The following is a 17,855-nucleotide window of genomic DNA, read 5'->3' as shown; positions in this document are numbered from 1 at the left end:
ACGGCGGTGTTTACACTGAGAATACGTTCGGATTTACACTGAGAATACGGTCAGGTTTACACTGAGAACACGGTCGGGTTTACACTAAGAATACAGTCGGGTTTACACTGAGAATACGGTCGGGTTTACACTGAGAATACGGTTGGGTTTACACTGCGAATGCGGTCGGGTATACACTGAGAATACGGTCGGATTTAAACTGAGAATACGGTCAGGTTTACACTGAGAATACGGTCGGGTTTACACTGAGTATACGGTCGGGTTTACACTGAGAATACGGTCAGGTTTACACTGAGAATACGGTCGGGTTTACACTGAGAATACGGTCGGGTTTACGCTGAGAATACGGTCGGGGTTACACTGAGAATACGGTCGGGTTTACACTGAGAATACTGTCGGGTTTACACTGAGAATACGGTCGGGTTTACACTGAGAATACGGTCGGGTTTACACTGAGAATAGGGTCGGGTTTACACTGAGAATACGGTCGGGTTTACACTGAGAATACGGTCGGGTTTACACTGAGAATAGGGTCGGGTTTACACTGAGAATACGGTCGGGTTTACACTGAGAATACGGTGGGGTTTACACTGAGAATACGATGGGGTTTACACTGAGAATACGGTCGGGTTTACACTGAGAATACGGTCGGGTTTACACTGAGAATACGGTCGGGTTTACACTGAGAATACGGTCGGGGTTACACTGAGAATACGGTCAGGTTTACACTGAGAATACGGTCGGGTTTACACTGAGAATACGGTCAGGTTTACAATGAGAATACGGTCGGGTTTACACTGAGAATACGGTCGGGTTTACACTGAGAATACGGTCAGGTTTACACTCAGAATACGGTCGGGTTTACACTGAGAATACGGTCGGGTTTACACTGAGAATACGGTCGGGTTTACACTGAGAATACGGTCAGGTTTACAATGAGAATACGGTCGGGTTTACACTGAGAATACGGTCGGGTTTACACTGAGAATACGGTCAGGTTTACACTGAGAATACGGTCGGGTTTACACTGAGAATACGGTCGGGTTTACACTGAGAATTCGGTCGGGTTTACACTGAGAATACGGTCGGGTTTACACTGAGAATACGGTCAGGTTTACAATGAGAATACGGTCGGGTTTACACTGAGAATACGGTCGGGTTTACACTGAGAATACGGTCGGGTTTACACTGAGAATACGGTCGGGTTTACACTGAGAATACGGTCAGGTTTACACTGAGAATACGGTCGGGTTTACACTGAGAATACGGTGGTGTTTACACTGAGAATACGTTCAGGTTTACACTGAGAATACGGTTGGGTTTACACTGCGAATGCGGTCAGGTATACATTGAGAATACGGTCGGGTTTACACTGAGAATACGGTGGTGTTTACACTGAGAATACGTTCAGGTTTACACTGAGAATACGGTTGGGTTTACACTGCGAATGCGGTCAGGTATACACTGAGAATACGGTCGGGTTTAAACTGAGAATACGGTCAGGTTTACACTGAGAATACGGTCGGGTTTACACTGAGTATACGGTCGGGTTTTCACTGAGAATACGGTCAGGTTTACACTGAGAATACGGTCGGGTTTACACTGAGAATACGGTCGGGTTTACACTGAGAATACGGTCGGGTTTACACTGAGAATATGGTCGGGTTTACACTGAGAATACGGTCGGGTTTACACTGAGAATACGGTCAGGTTTACAATGAGAATACGGTCGGGTTTACACTGAGAATAAGGTCGGGTTTACACTGAGAATACGGTCAGGTTTACACTGAGAATAGGGTCGGGTTTATACTGAGAATACGGTCAGGTTTATACTGAGAATACGGTCAGGTTTATACTGAGAATACGGTCAGGTTTATACTGAGAATACGATCGGGTTTACACTGAGCATACGGTGGGGTTTACACTGAGAATACGGTCGGGTTTACACTGAGAATACGTTCGGGTTTACACTGAGAATACGGTCAGGTTTACACTGAGAATAGGGTCGGGTTTACACTGAGAATACGGTCGGGTTTACACTGAGAATACGGTCGGGTTTACACTGAGAATACGGTCGGGTTTACACTGAGAATACGGTCAGGTTTACACTGAGAATACGGTCGGGTTTACACTGAGAATACGGTCGGGTTTACACGAAGAATACGGTCGGCTTTACACTGAGAATACTGTCAGGGTTTACACTGAGAATACGGTCGGGTTTACACTGAGAATACGGTCGGGTTTACACGAAGAATACGGTCGGCTTTACACTGAGAATACTGTCAGGGTTTACACTGAGAATACGGTCGGGTTTACACTGAGAATACGGTCGGGTTTACACTGAGAATACGGTCGGGTTTACACTGAGAATACGGTCAGGTTTACAATCAGAATACGGTCGGGTTTACCCTGAGAATACGGTCGGGTTTACACTGAGAATACGGTCAGGTTTACACTGAGAATACGGTCAGCTTTACACTGAGAATACGGTGGGGTTTACACTGAGAATACGGTCGGGTTTACACTGAGAATACGGTGGGGTTTACACTGAGAATACGGTCGGGTTTACACTGAGAATACGTTCGGGTTTACACTGAGAATACGGTCGGGTTTACACTGAGAATACGGTCGGGTTTACACTGAGAATACGGTCGGGTTTACAGTGAGAATACGGTCGGGTTTACACTGAGAATACGGTCGGGTTTACACTGAGAATACGGTCGAGTTTACACTGAGAATACGGTCGGGTTTACACTGAGAATACGTTCGGGTTTACACTGAGAATACGTTCGGGTTTACACTGAGAATACGGTCAGGTTTACACTGAGAATAGGGTCGGGTTTACACTGAGAATACGGTCGGGGTTACACTGAGAATACGGTCAGGTTTACACTGAGAATACGGTCAGGTTTATACTGAGGATACAGTCGGGTTTACACTGAGAATACGGTGGGGTTTACACTGAGAATACGGTGGGGTTTACACTGAGAATACGGTCCGGTTTACACTGAGAATACGATCGGGTTTACACTGAGAATACGGTCGGGTTTACACTGAGAATACGGTCGGGTTTACACTGAGAATACGGTCGGGTTTACACTGAGAATACAGTCGGGTTTACACTGAGAATACGGTCGGGTTTACACTGAGAATACGGTCAGGTTTACACTGAGAATACGATCGGGTTTACACTGAGAATACGGTCGGGTTTACACTGAGAATACGATCGGGTTTACACTGAGAATACGGTCGGCTTTACACTGAGAATACGGTCGGGTTTACACTGAGAATACGGTCGGGTTTACACTGAGAATACGGTCGGGTTTACACTGAGAATACGGTCGGGTTTACACTGAGAATACGGTCGGGTTTACACTGAGAATACGGTCGGGTTTACACTGAGAATACGGTCGGCTTTACACTGAGAATACTGTCAGGGTTACACTGAGAATACGGTCGGGTTTACACTGAGAATACGGTCGGGTTTACACTGAGAATACGGTCGGGTTTACACTGAGAATACGGTCGGCTTTACACTGAGAATACGGTCAGGATTATACTGAGAATACGATCGGGTTTACACTGAGAATACGGTCGGGTTTACACTGAGAATACGGTCAGGTTTACACTGAGAATACGGTCGGGTTTACACTGAGAATACGGTCAGGTTTACACTGAGAATACGGTCGGGTTTACACTGAGAATACGGTCGGGTTTACACTGAGAATACGGCGGTGTTTACACTGCGAATGCGGTCGGGTTTAAACTGAGAATACGGTCGGGTTTACACTGAGAATACGGCGGTGTTTACACTGAGAATACGTTCGGGTTTACACTGAGAATACGGTCGGGTTTACACTGCGAATGCGGTCGGGTTTACACTGCGAATGCGGTCGGGTTTAAACTGAGAATGCGGTCGGGTTTACACTGCGAATGCGGTCGGGTTTACACTGAGAATACGGTCGGGTTTAAACTGAGAATACGGTCAGGTTTACACTGAGAATACGGTCGGGTTTACACTGAGAATACGGTCGGGTTTACACTGAGAATAGGGTCAGGATTACACTGAGAATACGGTCGGGTTTACACTGAGAATACGGTCGGGTTTACACTGAGAATACGGTCGGGTTTACACTGAGAATACGGTCGGGTTTGCACTGAGAATACGGTCGGGTTTGCACTGAGAATACGGTCGGGTTTACACTGAGAATACGGTCGGGTTTACACTGAGAATACGGTCAGGTTTACACTGAGAATACGGTCGGGTTTACACTGAGAATACGGTCAGATTTACACTGAGAATACGGTCAGGTTTACACTGAGAATACAGTCGGGTTTACACTGAGAATACGGTCGGGTTTACACTGAGAATACGGTCGGGTTTACACTGAGAATACGGTCGGGTTTACACTGAGAATACAGTCGGGTTTACACTGAGAATACGGTCGGGTTTACACTGAGAATACGGTCAGGTTTACACTGAGAATACGGTCGGGTTTACGCTGAGAATACGGTCGGGTTTACACTGAGAATACGGTCGGGTTTACACTGAGAATACGGTCGGGTTTACACTGAGAATACGGTCGGGTTTACACTGAGAATACGTTCGGGTTTACACTGAGAATACGTTCGGGTTTACACTGAGAATACGGTCGGGTTTACACTGAGAATACGGTCGGGTTTACACTGAGAATACGGTCAGGTTTACACTGAGATTATGCTCGGGTTTACCCTCAGAATACGGTCGGGTTTACACTGAGAATACGGTCAGGTTTACACTGAGAATACGGTCGGGTTTACACTGAGAATACGGTCAGGTTTACACTGAGAATACGGTCGGGTTTACACTGAGAATACGGTCAGGTTTACACTGAGATTATGCTCGGGTTTACCCTCAGAATACGGTCGGGTTTACACTGAGAATACGGTCAGGTTTACACTGAGAATACGGTCGGGTTTACACTGAGAATACTGTCAGGTTTACACTGAGAATACAGTCAGGTTTACACTGAGAATACAGTCAGGTTTACACTGAGAATACGGTCGGGTTTACCCTCAGAATACGGTCGGGTTTACACTGAGAATACGGTCAGGTTTACACTGAGAATACGGTCGGGTTTACACTGAGAATACGGTCAGGTTTACACTGAGATTATGCTCGGGTTTACACTGAGAATACGGTCGGGTTTACACTGAGAATACGGTCGGGTTTACACTGAGAATACGGTCGGGTTTACACTGAGAATACGGTCAGGTTTACACTGAGAATACGGTCGGGTTTACACTGAGAATACGTTCGGGTTTACACTGAGAATACGGTCGGGTTTACACTGAGAATACGGTCGGGTTTACACTGAGAATACGGTCGGGTTTACACTGAGAATACGGTCGGGTTTACACTGAGAATACGGTCAGGTTTACACAGATTATGCTCGGGTTTACCCTCAGAATACGGTCGGGTTTACACTGAGAATACGGTCAGGTTTACACTGAGAATACGGTCGGGTTTACACTGAGAATACGGTCAGGTTTACACTGAGATTATGCTCGGGTTTACCCTCAGAATACGGTCGGGTTTACACTGAGAATACGGTCGGGTTTACACTGAGAATACTGTCAGGTTTACACTGAGAATACAGTCAGGTTTACACTGAGAATACAGTCAGGTTTACACTGAGAATACGGTCGGGTTTACCCTCAGAATACGGTCGGGTTTACACTGAGAATACGGTCAGGTTTACACTGAGAATACGGTCGGGTTTACACTGAGAATACGGTCAGGTTTACACTGAGTATACGGTCAGGTTTACACTGAGATTATGCTCGGGTATACCCTGAGAATACATTCGGGTTTCCACTGAGAATACGGTCGGGTTTACACTGAGAATACATTCGGGTTTCCACTGAGAATACGGTCGGGTTTACACTGAGAATACGGTCAGGTTTACACTGAGATTATGCTCGGGTATACCCTGAGAATACATTCGGGTTTCCACTGAGAATACGGTCGGGTTTACACTGAGAATACGGTCGGGTTTACACTGAGAATACGGTCGGGTTTACACTGAGAATACGGTGGGGTTTACACTGAGAATACGGTCGGGTTTACACTGAGAATACGGTGGGGTTTACACTGAGAATACGGTGGGGTTTACACTGAGAATACGGTGGGGTTTACACTGAGAATACGGTCGGGTTTACACTGAGAATACGGTGGGGTTTACACTGAAAATACGGTGGGGTTTACACTGAGAATACGGTGGGGTTTACACTGAAAATACGGTGGGGTTTACACTGAGAGTACGGTAGGGTTTACACTGAGAATACGGTCGGGTTTACACTGAGAATACGGTGGGGTTTACGCTGAGAATACGGTCGGGTTTACGCTGAGAATACGGTCGGGTTTACACTGAGAATACGGTCAGATCAGACTCCAGTCGTTGTTTACCTGATGCTTTGTCTCCACACACCACACAATATTCCACTGGCTGTGTCCGTTGCGCCTCTGATTTTACTAACAGACGTTCTACTGCAGCCGCATCTGTCACAATCTGGAAAAAGAGTGCAGTCAGAATATTAGTAACCAGGAGGCAGGATGTGTCACTGAGCCCTGATGGCTGCACCCTAGGCTACTGAAGGAAGCCAGAGAGGAGAAAGCAGAGGCTCTGACTACAGTCTCTCCCTTTTGAATTTCAGTTAGTTTTAATCTCTTGAGCTATCCAAGGACTTGTATATGATTTAAGACTAATATCTCATGAGGCACTCATTCTAAAATAGAGGACTCTAATAAGGGGCAAGAGTCACCCTTAGCCAACCTTTGAGGTATGAAACTTTAGCTTCAACAGAGACCCCACCTGGAAGGCTTCTTGGAGATCGAGGTATCACTAACATGATAACCCGACTTGGTTCACTTGTGGACTGCAGGTTTCTGTGTGATGTGTTGCAATAATGCGAGGAAACAGAAATTTAGACCAGGTGGTTAGTAGCCAGCTTTGCACAAAAGGATTGGGTTTAATGAATAAAGTGTCCAAGAAAAGGAGCCACTAATAATTCCAGAACAACATATAGCAGCATATCTGCTGTGAGGCTGCTCCTGGTGAGTTAATGGTGTCACCATTTATGCCCTCTAGGGGATAACATCAGGGCCTCTGATTTACAGCCAGTGAATCTATCGAATATATTACCATTTATATATTCTAGAATCTTTACTGGTGCTTTGGGGATTTAATTCTACAACTTTGTCCATTATTCTGTGAAAACTGTAAATGACAGGTCTTGACATATATTCCTTAATTTAATTTTCATTTCTCAGCAGTTTTAAAGATGCACCAACTGGAGGTAGGTAGCTGGCTTGGGAGTGGGCAATGTGGCAATGCTGGACTTTGGCAGCACTGGAGAAAGGTCCATGGGCTTAGCTGAACGGGGAGGGTTTCCTGCTCGAGTGTGGCAGTTTGGGGGGATTTGGGGTCCTTTCATTTGGTAGCCCGATAACCTCAGCTTTGGCACAACTGGGAATGGAAGGTGAGTATTACAAATTTCATGGGTCTACACTCGATACCCTTTCATGTTTGACAGGACCAGTCACTCCTTGACCTTGTGTGTCCAGTGACCCACAGCCCACCTTTACTGCCCAACATCCAAAACAGTTCAATACAAGTCCGAGGAAGTCATGATCAAACTGCACAGTGCTCTGGTCAGACCGCACCTGAAATTCTGGTCTGGTAGACCCTTCAAACACTGGAGACACTGTGGAGAAGAGTCACAATGCTGATTTTCATTGTCAGGGCTCTGAGTTGTAAGGAAAGACTGGAGAAAGTTGGGTTTTTCAGCCTGAACGGAGGTGTGTGACTGTTGATCGTAAAGAAAGAAAGATGTAGTGTATGTAACCGTTCCACCTTTAAGAGAACTATTGTGTAACCGTTCCACCTTTAAGAGAACTATTTTAAGGGTTGCACTACTTTGTCTTGGCTGCTGTATACTGTAATGCCGGCAGTGACCACACCGGTATATAAGTGCTGTGTAATGATTTATTGGGCAGTTCCGCCCTGACCTTCAACCAGTAAAGACCTGTTAAAGTTTACTCTTGTGGTCTGTGTTGTAATTCTCAATATAACACACAGACTTAACAGTGGCGACGATCACGATCTTACCCTGCGGCAGAGATGCATCCAAGGCACTTAACGGGCGTCGAGAAGAGGCATCCGCCCTCATCATTCTGCTGAGAGAAGACTCGGGTCTGCAGAGCATAGGAAGAATTCGGACACGAAGCCTTCCATCAGCAACAGGCAGTGATCATCCCTTCTATCACGGTGGTGGGTAAGCCGATCAGCGACGAGCAGCAAGGCGGCCACATTGGCTGTGAAATAGGGGAGGGAAGAACAGAGGAGATAAGGGCGGAGAACTCGACACGGCCGGGGAAAAGAGCCGGACAGAAGTCGGGGCCAGAGGCGCTGAGACTGGGGCAGCGTAAGGCACGGAAGCCGCGGTGAATACAAACGCAGCCGGTGTGAGAGACCGGGCTACAAGCGGGAACGCAGCCGGTGTGAGAGACCGGGCTACAAGCGGGCTGGGAGACGCAACAGCGTCGAGAGGGAGCTCGACCGCGACCGGTGAAAAAGGCCGGGCAGCTACCGAGGCCGCGAGGCGCAGCGACCGGGACAGCGTAAGGCGCGGGAGAAAATAGCGGGCTGGGAGACGCAACAGCGTCGAGAGAGAGCTCGACCGCGACCGGTGAAAAAGGCCGGGCAGCTACCGAGGCCATGAGGTGCAGCGACCGGATCAGCGTAAGGCGCGGGAGAAAAAAAAAAAAAAAAACGCGGAGAACTCAGCCGCAGCCGGGGGGGAAAGGACCGGACTGCGAGAGGGGCTGGGAGGCACGATTTGAAAACCGCTGGGGGAGGGCGAACGCAGCAAATCCGCAATCGCCATTACAGCCAGCGGGGGAGAAAGGCAAACGCGGGAAGCCGCCATTTTCGGAGGCGGGGGAAGAAGACAAGCGCGGGAAACTGCCATTTTGTAAAAGGGAAAAAAAAAAAAAATAATTCTTTTGTTTCTCAAGAAGATCGCGAGGATGCCTAAGCGTGGTAACATCAACGATTTCGATCCCGATGTTGAAGATTGGGCCACGTATGTAGAACGCATAGAGATATATTGTAAGGCAAATAAAATATCAAATGAAGATAAAGCATTAACCTTACTAAACTCAATGGGTGCGAAGACATACGGGCTATTGAAGCATCTTCTATCACCAGCTAAACCGGCGGATCAGACTTTCGCTAATATTGTTGCTGTCCTGAAGGATCATTTGAACCCCACACCGCTGATGTTAGCGGAACGATTAAAATTTTATGCGAGAACGCAACTGAAAGAGGAAAGCAACGCGGAGTACTTGATTGAACTGCGTAAGCTAGCGAAATACTGTCAGTTTGGAGGCAGCGGTACTCAGCGTAGATCAAATGGCTTTGGGTACAACGAAATGTTATCGTTGTGGGAAGACAACACACGATCAGAACCAATGCTGGTTTAAAAACCAGGAATGTAGAAAATGTGGCAAGCTTGGTCACATAGCTAAAGTATGCCGGTCAGGAAAGAAGACCAGCAACAAAAAGTCACCGCAGGAAATGTGCAGCAAGGTACACAAGGTGGCTGAGAAGAGTTCGGATGAACAGAATTCGGATTCAGACTCCAACAGCAAGGAACTGGGTAGTCTGAGAATTCACAATGTGAGTAAGGAAGCTGACCGACAAACTATCTGGGTCACCCTGCAGATAGCGGGAGTCCAAGTGAAGATGGAATTGGACACCGGATCGGCATTGACGGTCATGAATAAGCAAGATTACAAAAGGTTATTCACACATATTCCCCTACGGGATACGGAGATAGTATTAAAGACATACACGGGGCAAAGAGTATACCCCATCGGAAGGATAAAAGTCAAGGTGAGACACAAGGGCAAAGAGCACCAAGGAATGGACATATATGTACTACCTGAGGGAGGTCCACCACTTCTGGGACGGGAGTGGATCAGGAAAATAAATATGGACTGGCACCCCCTAAAAGCAATGACGGAAAGTCCAGAAAATGAGCGGGAAGTCCTGAGGTGTCCAACGTGCAACAAAGTCTACAAACAAAGGGTGAAAAACCTGTTTCAGAAGCACGTGCTGCAGTGCGGAAACCAGACTTCACAGGAGGATGGTGACGGGAACAAAGCCCAGGATAATGATTCAAACAAAAGGCAGCACGGTGGCATAGTGGTTAGCACTGTTGCCTCACAGCGCCAGGGACCCGGGTTCGAATCCGGCCTCGGGTGACTGTCTGTGTGGAGTTTGCACATTCTCCCCGTGTTTGCGTGGGTTTCCTCCGGGTGCTCCGGTTTCCTCCCAAAGTCCAAAAATGTGCAGGTTAGGTTGATTGGCTATGATAAATTGACCCTTAGTGTTAGGGGGACTAAATACGTGGGGTTACGAGGATAGGGTGGGATATGTGTTGGTGTTGGTGTAGGGGTTACAGGGATCGGGTGGGATATGTGTCGGTGCAGGCTCGATGGGCCGAAATGGCCTCTATCTGCACTGTGGGGTTTCTGTGATTTCTGAGGTACCCCCGATGCAGTGCCCGGGCCCACTCAACTACATTTTTTGGGTTGACTCCCTTTTATGGTGGCAAGTCATATGGTGAAGAGGATTTTCCATTCTACCGAGATCCTTTGGGGAAGAAAAGAGGAGAGCAGTCAACTCAAGGGCAGGTAGACGGAGCCGATGATCCAAGCACGTCTTCTGACGAGGATATGGAATACTACTACAACTTCACCAGAACTGTCATCACATCCGATCGCGAGGGAAGACTCGAGCCGTGCAGTTTCTTTGACGGCGAGGAAGATTGCCGCCTACCCAGGATCAGCTCAGACTCTGGAACTGATGATGGTAAGATCAGCCCAGGTGCAAAAGACAAGTCTAAAATGGACTTGCAATCTAATGATGGAAAAACGAAGGAGAGCATAAATGCTTCAGGAGAGAACAAAGTATCAGAACAGAATTCCACTGAACAACAACAACATAGTTTGACAGAGAATTCTGAGTCTGTCCAGTCTACAGACATGCACATTTCTGAGGAACACCGGGCTCGAACTCAACTCAATTTCAAATTACAACAGCAATTAGAACAAATGATTCGCCGTTTTGAGCAAGAGATGAATGCAAAGAAAAAGTTCTTTGACACAGAGTGGGAGAATCTGGAAAGACAACAGAAGCAGCTGATTGAGAAAATGGAACAGGAACACACAAACCGTCTGCGCGATGAGGCCAAACGAATCAAAGCTGAGCAAGAAAGGGAATATGTCAAATTCATCGATCAGTTGAAAGCTAAGAAGAAAGAGCACCCTTTTGTGAGCAGTGTCAGCAGTAATAAGCCACTCGGGGAAGTGGTGGCAGAGGCAAAAACTGAAGATGCTGCAGAGATCAAGTTGTTGCTGAAAGCGCTACTTCCAGAGCTTTGCTTTGAATTAAAGAATTGCCAGTTAAAATTGTGAAACCCTTAAGAGAGAAGATTGGCCTGGAGAAACAGCGTGTCATTCTCGAATGCAAGGTTTCCAGGCCAAATGCTGCTGTCAAGTGGTATTACAAAGACAAAGAGATTCATCCCAGTAATAAATATGAGATTGTGAGTGAAGATGTGTACAGGAAGCTCGTTATTAATAATGTCGCTTTTGAAGATGAAGGCAACTACATGTGCGATGCCATAGATGACCAAAGCACAGCAAAGTTATATGTAGAAGAGCAATCAATTGCCATCATTAAACCCATATGTGATGTGGAAGTGACAGAGCCAAGTGACGCCATTCTCGAGTGTGAGCTTTCAGTTGCGAACGTGAAGCCTCCAAAATGGATACTAAATGGTGAAATTCTTCATGCTTCTGAAGATGTGGACATTGAGCATTGTGGCACTATTCATCGTCTCACTCTGAAACAAACAACTTGTAAGATGACCGGCTTGCTACAGTTTATCGCAGGGAAATCAAAATCTGAGGCGAGGCTGACTATTAAAGAGCCTCCGTCAAAGGTAGTCAAAGAACTACGGAACATTACAGTGGAAGAGAAGCAGTCTGCTACTTTGAGCTGTCACGCACGTGATCCCTCCGAACTGAGCCAAATCAGGCTGGAAGTAGAAAAACTTCCCAAGGTACTCGAGCCTTTAGAAGTCAGCAATGCTGGTTCTGCAGTTACGAAAGTTCAAGCTGTTAAGTCCAGTGAAGGACTATTAGATGAGTCACCCCAGCAACAAGAAACTACTACACCACCGAGGCGTTATCCGGACCGAGTCAGGAGGCGCAGGAGGCGCCGCCTCAGAGACTGAATCTGTGAACTGTTTTTACATGAAGTCGTGTATATATGTTATGATATTATGTTTAATGGGGAATATATACGTTTAAGCTAAAAAGGGAGGATTGTAGTGTATGTAACCGTTCCACCTTTAAGAGAACTATTGTGTAACCGTTCCACCTTTAAGAGAACTATTTTAAGGGTTGCACTACTTTGTCTTGGCTGCTGTATACTGTAATGCCGGCGGTGACCACACCGGTAGAAAAGTGCTGTGTAATGATTTATTGGGCAGTTCCGCCCTGACCTTCAACCAGTAAAGACCTGTTAAAGTTTACTCTTGTGGTCTGTGTAGTAATTCTCAATATAACACACAGACTTAACAAAAGACTTGCATTTCTATAGCGCCTTTCACCACTTCAGGACGTCCCAAAGTGCTTCACAGCCAATTTGAAGTACTTTTGAACTGCATTCATTGTTGTAATGTAGGAAATGCAGCAGTCAAGGTCCCACAAACCGCATGACTAGATAATCTGTTTTTAGCTGTTGGTTGAGGGATAAATCTTGCCCAGTACACCAGAAGAACTCCCCTGCTCTTCTTCAAAATTGTGCCATGGGATCTTTTACATCCACCTGAGAGAGCAGACGGGGCCTCGGTTTAACGTTGCATCTGAACAACTGCAAGAATATAGGTTTTGGTGGGTATTTAGAGGGACTAGGGCCAAAAGGATTAAATAACTAAAGCTTTGGCTGGAACTACAATTCTGCGAAATAAACAGCTTTTAGGCTTTAAAACTAACTGGCTGCAGGTGCAGGATGACTGATGGTCACCAGTATTCTGTTATTGCAAACTAAGGGAGAGATGCCCAGTTTGAGACCTGAAGCTGTCTACATCGTTATCTTTTATTCCTCCCTAGCTGTGGTCATGCGTACTAAAGAACATTTGTTATTTGTTGAAATATAATCAAATATAATCCCCTTTTAATATTTTTCAGTATTAAGCTTTGCTAGATTGTGGTTTAATATTAAGTTTGCTAGGTTATAGTTTTATTTCTCCTTTATTAGAATTAGTAATTTAGGTTAGGATTTCTTTACAGTTAGAATAGTTATTAGTTTCAAGGTCAACAGGATGATCCAGTAACTGCAAAAACAAAGGAAGCTTGTACTGAGTCTAAGAACAGAGATGAGGGCTCACAAGACAGTATCTGGGCCTGGACATGTACGTGCCGACCCTATGATTGGGCAGAATGGGGGAGTATTGGGAGATACATGATTGGATGAATTTTGCCGCAGTTCCATTTTTTGGGGTATAACCGAGGGGGTTTGAGCTTCTCTCAGTGTAGAGGATTGAGCTGAGGGAACGATGACAGACTGCAGAAGGTGCGGGGGACGTTTCTACCCAAGGGACAACTGGTAATATCATTCTCAATTGTGCCTTGTAAACTGCTGCTTAAACATTGTAATGTATTGATTCTTGTTTGCAGCTGAACAAAAGTTATACCTGTTGCCAATATGGTGTCAGCGCCGAACAATTGAAATGACAGTCCAAAGGGACTACAAGATGGCAGCTCCGAGAGTGCAGCACTCCCTCAGTACTGCACTGGAGTGTCAGCCTGGATTATGTGCTTAAGTCTCTGGAGTGGGACTTGAACCCACGACCTTCTGACTCCAAGGTCAGGGTTCTTACAGAGCCACAACAGATGTAAGGATGGATCGGTAAATCTGGAACATCACTTTAAATTAAATTGCGAGAGTAAGACAAGGGGACACAGGATCATCCTATTAAAACGTAAATTTAGGACTAATATCAGGAGGTTCTTGTTCTTGCAGAGTGTGATCAATGTGTAGAATGGACTCACAGATAGAACAGTGGAGGCAAATACTCTGGTACCATTTAAGAAACAATTGGATGCTTCAATGGGAAGAATGTAAGGTTTGTCTTGATGGATGCATTAAGAAGGGTTGAACGAGGCCATCATTCTCAATGATCTTGTGCTGATCAGGCCCCGGCCTGGGTTACAAATATACCAGGCAGGCTAGCCCTTATAACATACTTTGATACAGTAGCACTACAGTTCAAATCACATGGCTTGTTCCTGAGAAAGCAAAACTCATCAAAGATGTAATGAAACCAGCCAGGTGAGCAGTAACTGAGCTATTATTTATAATATACACTGGGTAGGAAATTATTCCATGTAAACTATTTTTGTGGAAATGGAGATTAATTGAGAGCAGCCCATGTTTTGATGTCTGCTCCTAATAAATAAACACTCTGCACAAAAAAAGGAATTATCCAATGACCTGAATAAACAAATACAAATTACACAGCAATGTGTGAATTAGAGCTAAAACTAAATGCGAATGATTAGATAATTCAGCGCTACGTGACTTCAGGCCTCATAGAATGACTTCTGACACACCGTAATAGAACTTGGTCTGGTCAATAGCAGTAAACAGATGGTCTCGCTTCAGCCACCTGTTATATTCCTCACTTGATGTTCAGTTCTATTCCGTAGAATCTACAGCACAGAAACAGGCCATTCTGCCCATCCAGTCAATGCTCCACGCCAGCCTCCTCCCACCTTACTTCATCTAATCCTATCAGCATGTCCTTCTATTCCTTTTTCCCTCATCCGCTTATCTAGCTTCCCTTTAAATGTATCTATGCTGTTCGCTTCAACTACTCCCTGTGGTAGCGAGTTCCACATTCTCACCACTCTCTGGGTGAAGACGTTTCTCCTGAATTCCCAATTGGATTTATTAGTGTGTAGGCGTTCACAAAAATCCCCTAAATCCCTGAAGATCGGAAAATATTGGTCCACATCATGGACGAAGAATTGTGTGATTTGAATTGTCTCAACATCAGGACTTTAAGATTAAAATGGTACCTTTGAGTTTCGAACTGTGTATATTGCAGAGGTTTGAAAATGGCCGTCAGAAAGGCATGGCCAAAAGACAAAAGAGAAGCAGCTCGAAGTGTCTGTGTAAGTGGGAGGATCAAGCAGTGGCAGTCAGACCTGTCAATCACCCTGTAGTACAAGATGTTTGTTTATAGAAACTGCAGAGATGATCGATTGATAATTAATTACTGTAGAAATTACTTTTTTTACATTATTGCTTGTTCATTTTATGTGCTGTCTTTTTTATGTCTGTTATTTATTTTATGTCTGCTTTATTTATATTTAAAGTATGTATGCATGTATATGTCGGTATGTGTTTTTTTGTGATGGCATCGATGAAGATGGCTGCCGTCCTTGCGAGCTCCGTGCATACCAGGCAGCTAAGTATTCTTGCTGCTTGGTGCTCTCGGCTCGTCAAGAAAAAAGCATTTCACTGACTAGATTACACTTCTTGTATTTAGTTATGTGACCAATAAAATTGAAATTGAAATTGATACTGCTGCCTTATTGACATAAAGGATTAGCTGTGGTTACTCTAAATCGCAGAACAAAGGGCTCTGTTTGCACAGCAATCCAGCCCATTGAAAACCCCTTACACACACAATGAGACACATCAAAACTACAGAAAATACTTTGCTAGGGGACAGATCAGTATGGATGAGTTTTTGAATCACCCATTACTCCCTTTTGTTCAGCCCAGGGAGCTCCGGATGTGGGCAGGAACATTTTAGCCCCAGAATGCAGACACATTCAAACCACTCCAAGGCCATTTGAGTCAGCCAATCATGGTCTTTCTCTTGTATATTCGAACTTTTGGGCGCGAATTTCGCACACAGACCCTTTCAGCGCAAAACAGCAGGAGCTGGCAGGATATAAAGATAGCTCCTGAGAAGCTATCTCTCTCTTACTTCCTTGGACCACAGGTGAGCAGGTTTCTGACTCCTCAGCAAGGCAAGCTAGTAAGGAGTAAAATGGGGGTGGTAATTTAAGGGAAATTGCTAAGATTGTTTAATTAACATTGTAGCCATTTATCCCTCATTTTTGCCATCTGTCTTGCCCCATTTAAGCAATTGCACTGTAATTATTGTGTTCGTGTGGTATAGTCTCTCTTACTTCCTTGGACCCCAGGTGAGCAGGTTTCTGACTCCTCAGCAAGGCAATCTAGTAAGGAGTTAAAGGGGGGTGGTAATTTAAGGGAAATTGCTAAGATTGTTTAATTAACATTGTAGCCATTTATCCCTCATTTTTGCCGTGTCTTCCCCCACTTAAGCAATTGTACAGTGATTACTAAAATCATGTGGTGTAGTTTTCTTTAGTGTAATAAAAGGTGATTTTCTCACATCCAGACCAGTTGTCCGTTTTTAATATATCATTAATTATAAGCCCTCCAGTCAGAACTGGAAGGTGGGGTTTAGCGATTCAAAACCGCTGTTTGGGATTGGTCAGAGGTGCAGTGGCAAAAGGCTGCTTGACCAGGTAAATTACCATAAACCAGGTAAAGGAAGGTAAATTACTGTAAACCATGGAAAAGATGCCCCCCCTACAGTGACCATCTTCTATTTAACAGAGAGTTTTCTCTCTCTGCCTGCTCTTTCTAATTCTCCCAGTGTCCTCTTCTGTTTCTCTCCATCTAGGGTTTCTTTCTATGATCCAATCTTCCCTCAGTAACAGTAATTATCCTATTGAAGTGGGGAATATAACGGGAGGCCGATACTGTACCGCCTGATTTGCACTACCATCCAAGATGAATTTCTACCCCAGTAACTCAAAGAACATGATTTATGCAACGTGGAACAGTGTGTTGCATCTGTTATTTACCTGAAATCTTTGGGGTACAATGCCATCTGTCGTGGTGAGAATGAGTTTCTTCGGATTGGAGCTTTCAGGCGTTGTCAGAAGAAGTTTTCCTTGGACTGGGCTGTCTCCACCAGCCAATATCAACTTCCCTGCACCTCTGCCATCTGGAGTGGCCAAGATAAACTGTTTGGAGGATGTAGCTGGGTCTAAGGCTGTCACTATCTGTATTTTCTGCCTGGTTTGTTGATCAGTTACAATCTGAAAAAAATAAAGTTGGCAACTTTCTACAATCAGGAACATGAAAGATTCAGTTTTAATGTCGGGCAGGAGTCCCACAGCTGGAGCCTACAATCCGGAAATGAAAAACCTTCTACTTCTTCAAAATAGTGCAACCTTTTTCAACTAATTTTGTTGGACACTGTTACATTCTTGGGGTTTATGTTGGATGTTCTATTCAGGTAGAGTGTCACTGAGCACTCCCAGCGTGGACCTTGCACCCCATAGGAGCTGAATGGACCTTTACCTGCCCAGTATCTAGGCCCAGAGCACACTTATCATTGTACACTGTGCTGCCACATGATGCTCATTGCCTACTATAGACAAGTGACATACACTGGACCAATGTCCCCTGTCATTTTTCTTGAGCCGTGTGCGGCCCATTCAGAAGTTCATGCATGCGTGTTTTTTTCAAGTTAAAAGCCAGCTCAGCGGCTGCACGGGACCCCTGGAGCGTTGCGTGGCCGCGCTTAATGGAACATTGCACCGGACCAGGCCGAGGCTCAGCCTATCATCCAACAGACAGTTTATTTATCATTAATCAGGTAAATGAACGGCACTCAGTACAAAA

General features: G+C 45.3%; 1 protein-coding gene across 3 annotated transcripts in view; it reads right to left on the bottom strand.

Annotated features, from left to right (window-relative positions):
* Positions 1-6,389: 6,389 nt before the first annotated feature.
* The window catches only part of LOC147110821 (nuclear receptor subfamily 2 group C member 2-like), a 132,862-nt gene continuing 121,396 nt past the window's right edge, over positions 6,390-17,855 (bottom strand). For all 3 annotated transcript variants that reach the window (XM_086001181.1, XM_086001179.1, XM_086001180.1), the window contains 2 exons: positions 17,030-17,266; positions 6,390-6,551 (listed from right to left, as the gene is read on the bottom strand). In XM_086001181.1, the coding sequence (XP_085857307.1) occupies positions 6,405-6,551; positions 17,030-17,266 (384 nt within the window). In that variant the 3' untranslated portion in view covers positions 6,390-6,404. The remainder of the gene's footprint in view (positions 6,552-17,029; positions 17,267-17,855) is intronic.

Source organism: Somniosus microcephalus, chromosome 11 (assembly GCF_052327205.1).
Source record: "Somniosus microcephalus isolate GS21.2 chromosome 11, FLI_Smic_1.0, whole genome shotgun sequence".
Taxonomy (NCBI): domain Eukaryota; kingdom Metazoa; phylum Chordata; class Chondrichthyes; order Squaliformes; family Somniosidae; genus Somniosus; species Somniosus microcephalus.
This window is presented reverse-complemented; position numbering and strand designations above follow the sequence as displayed.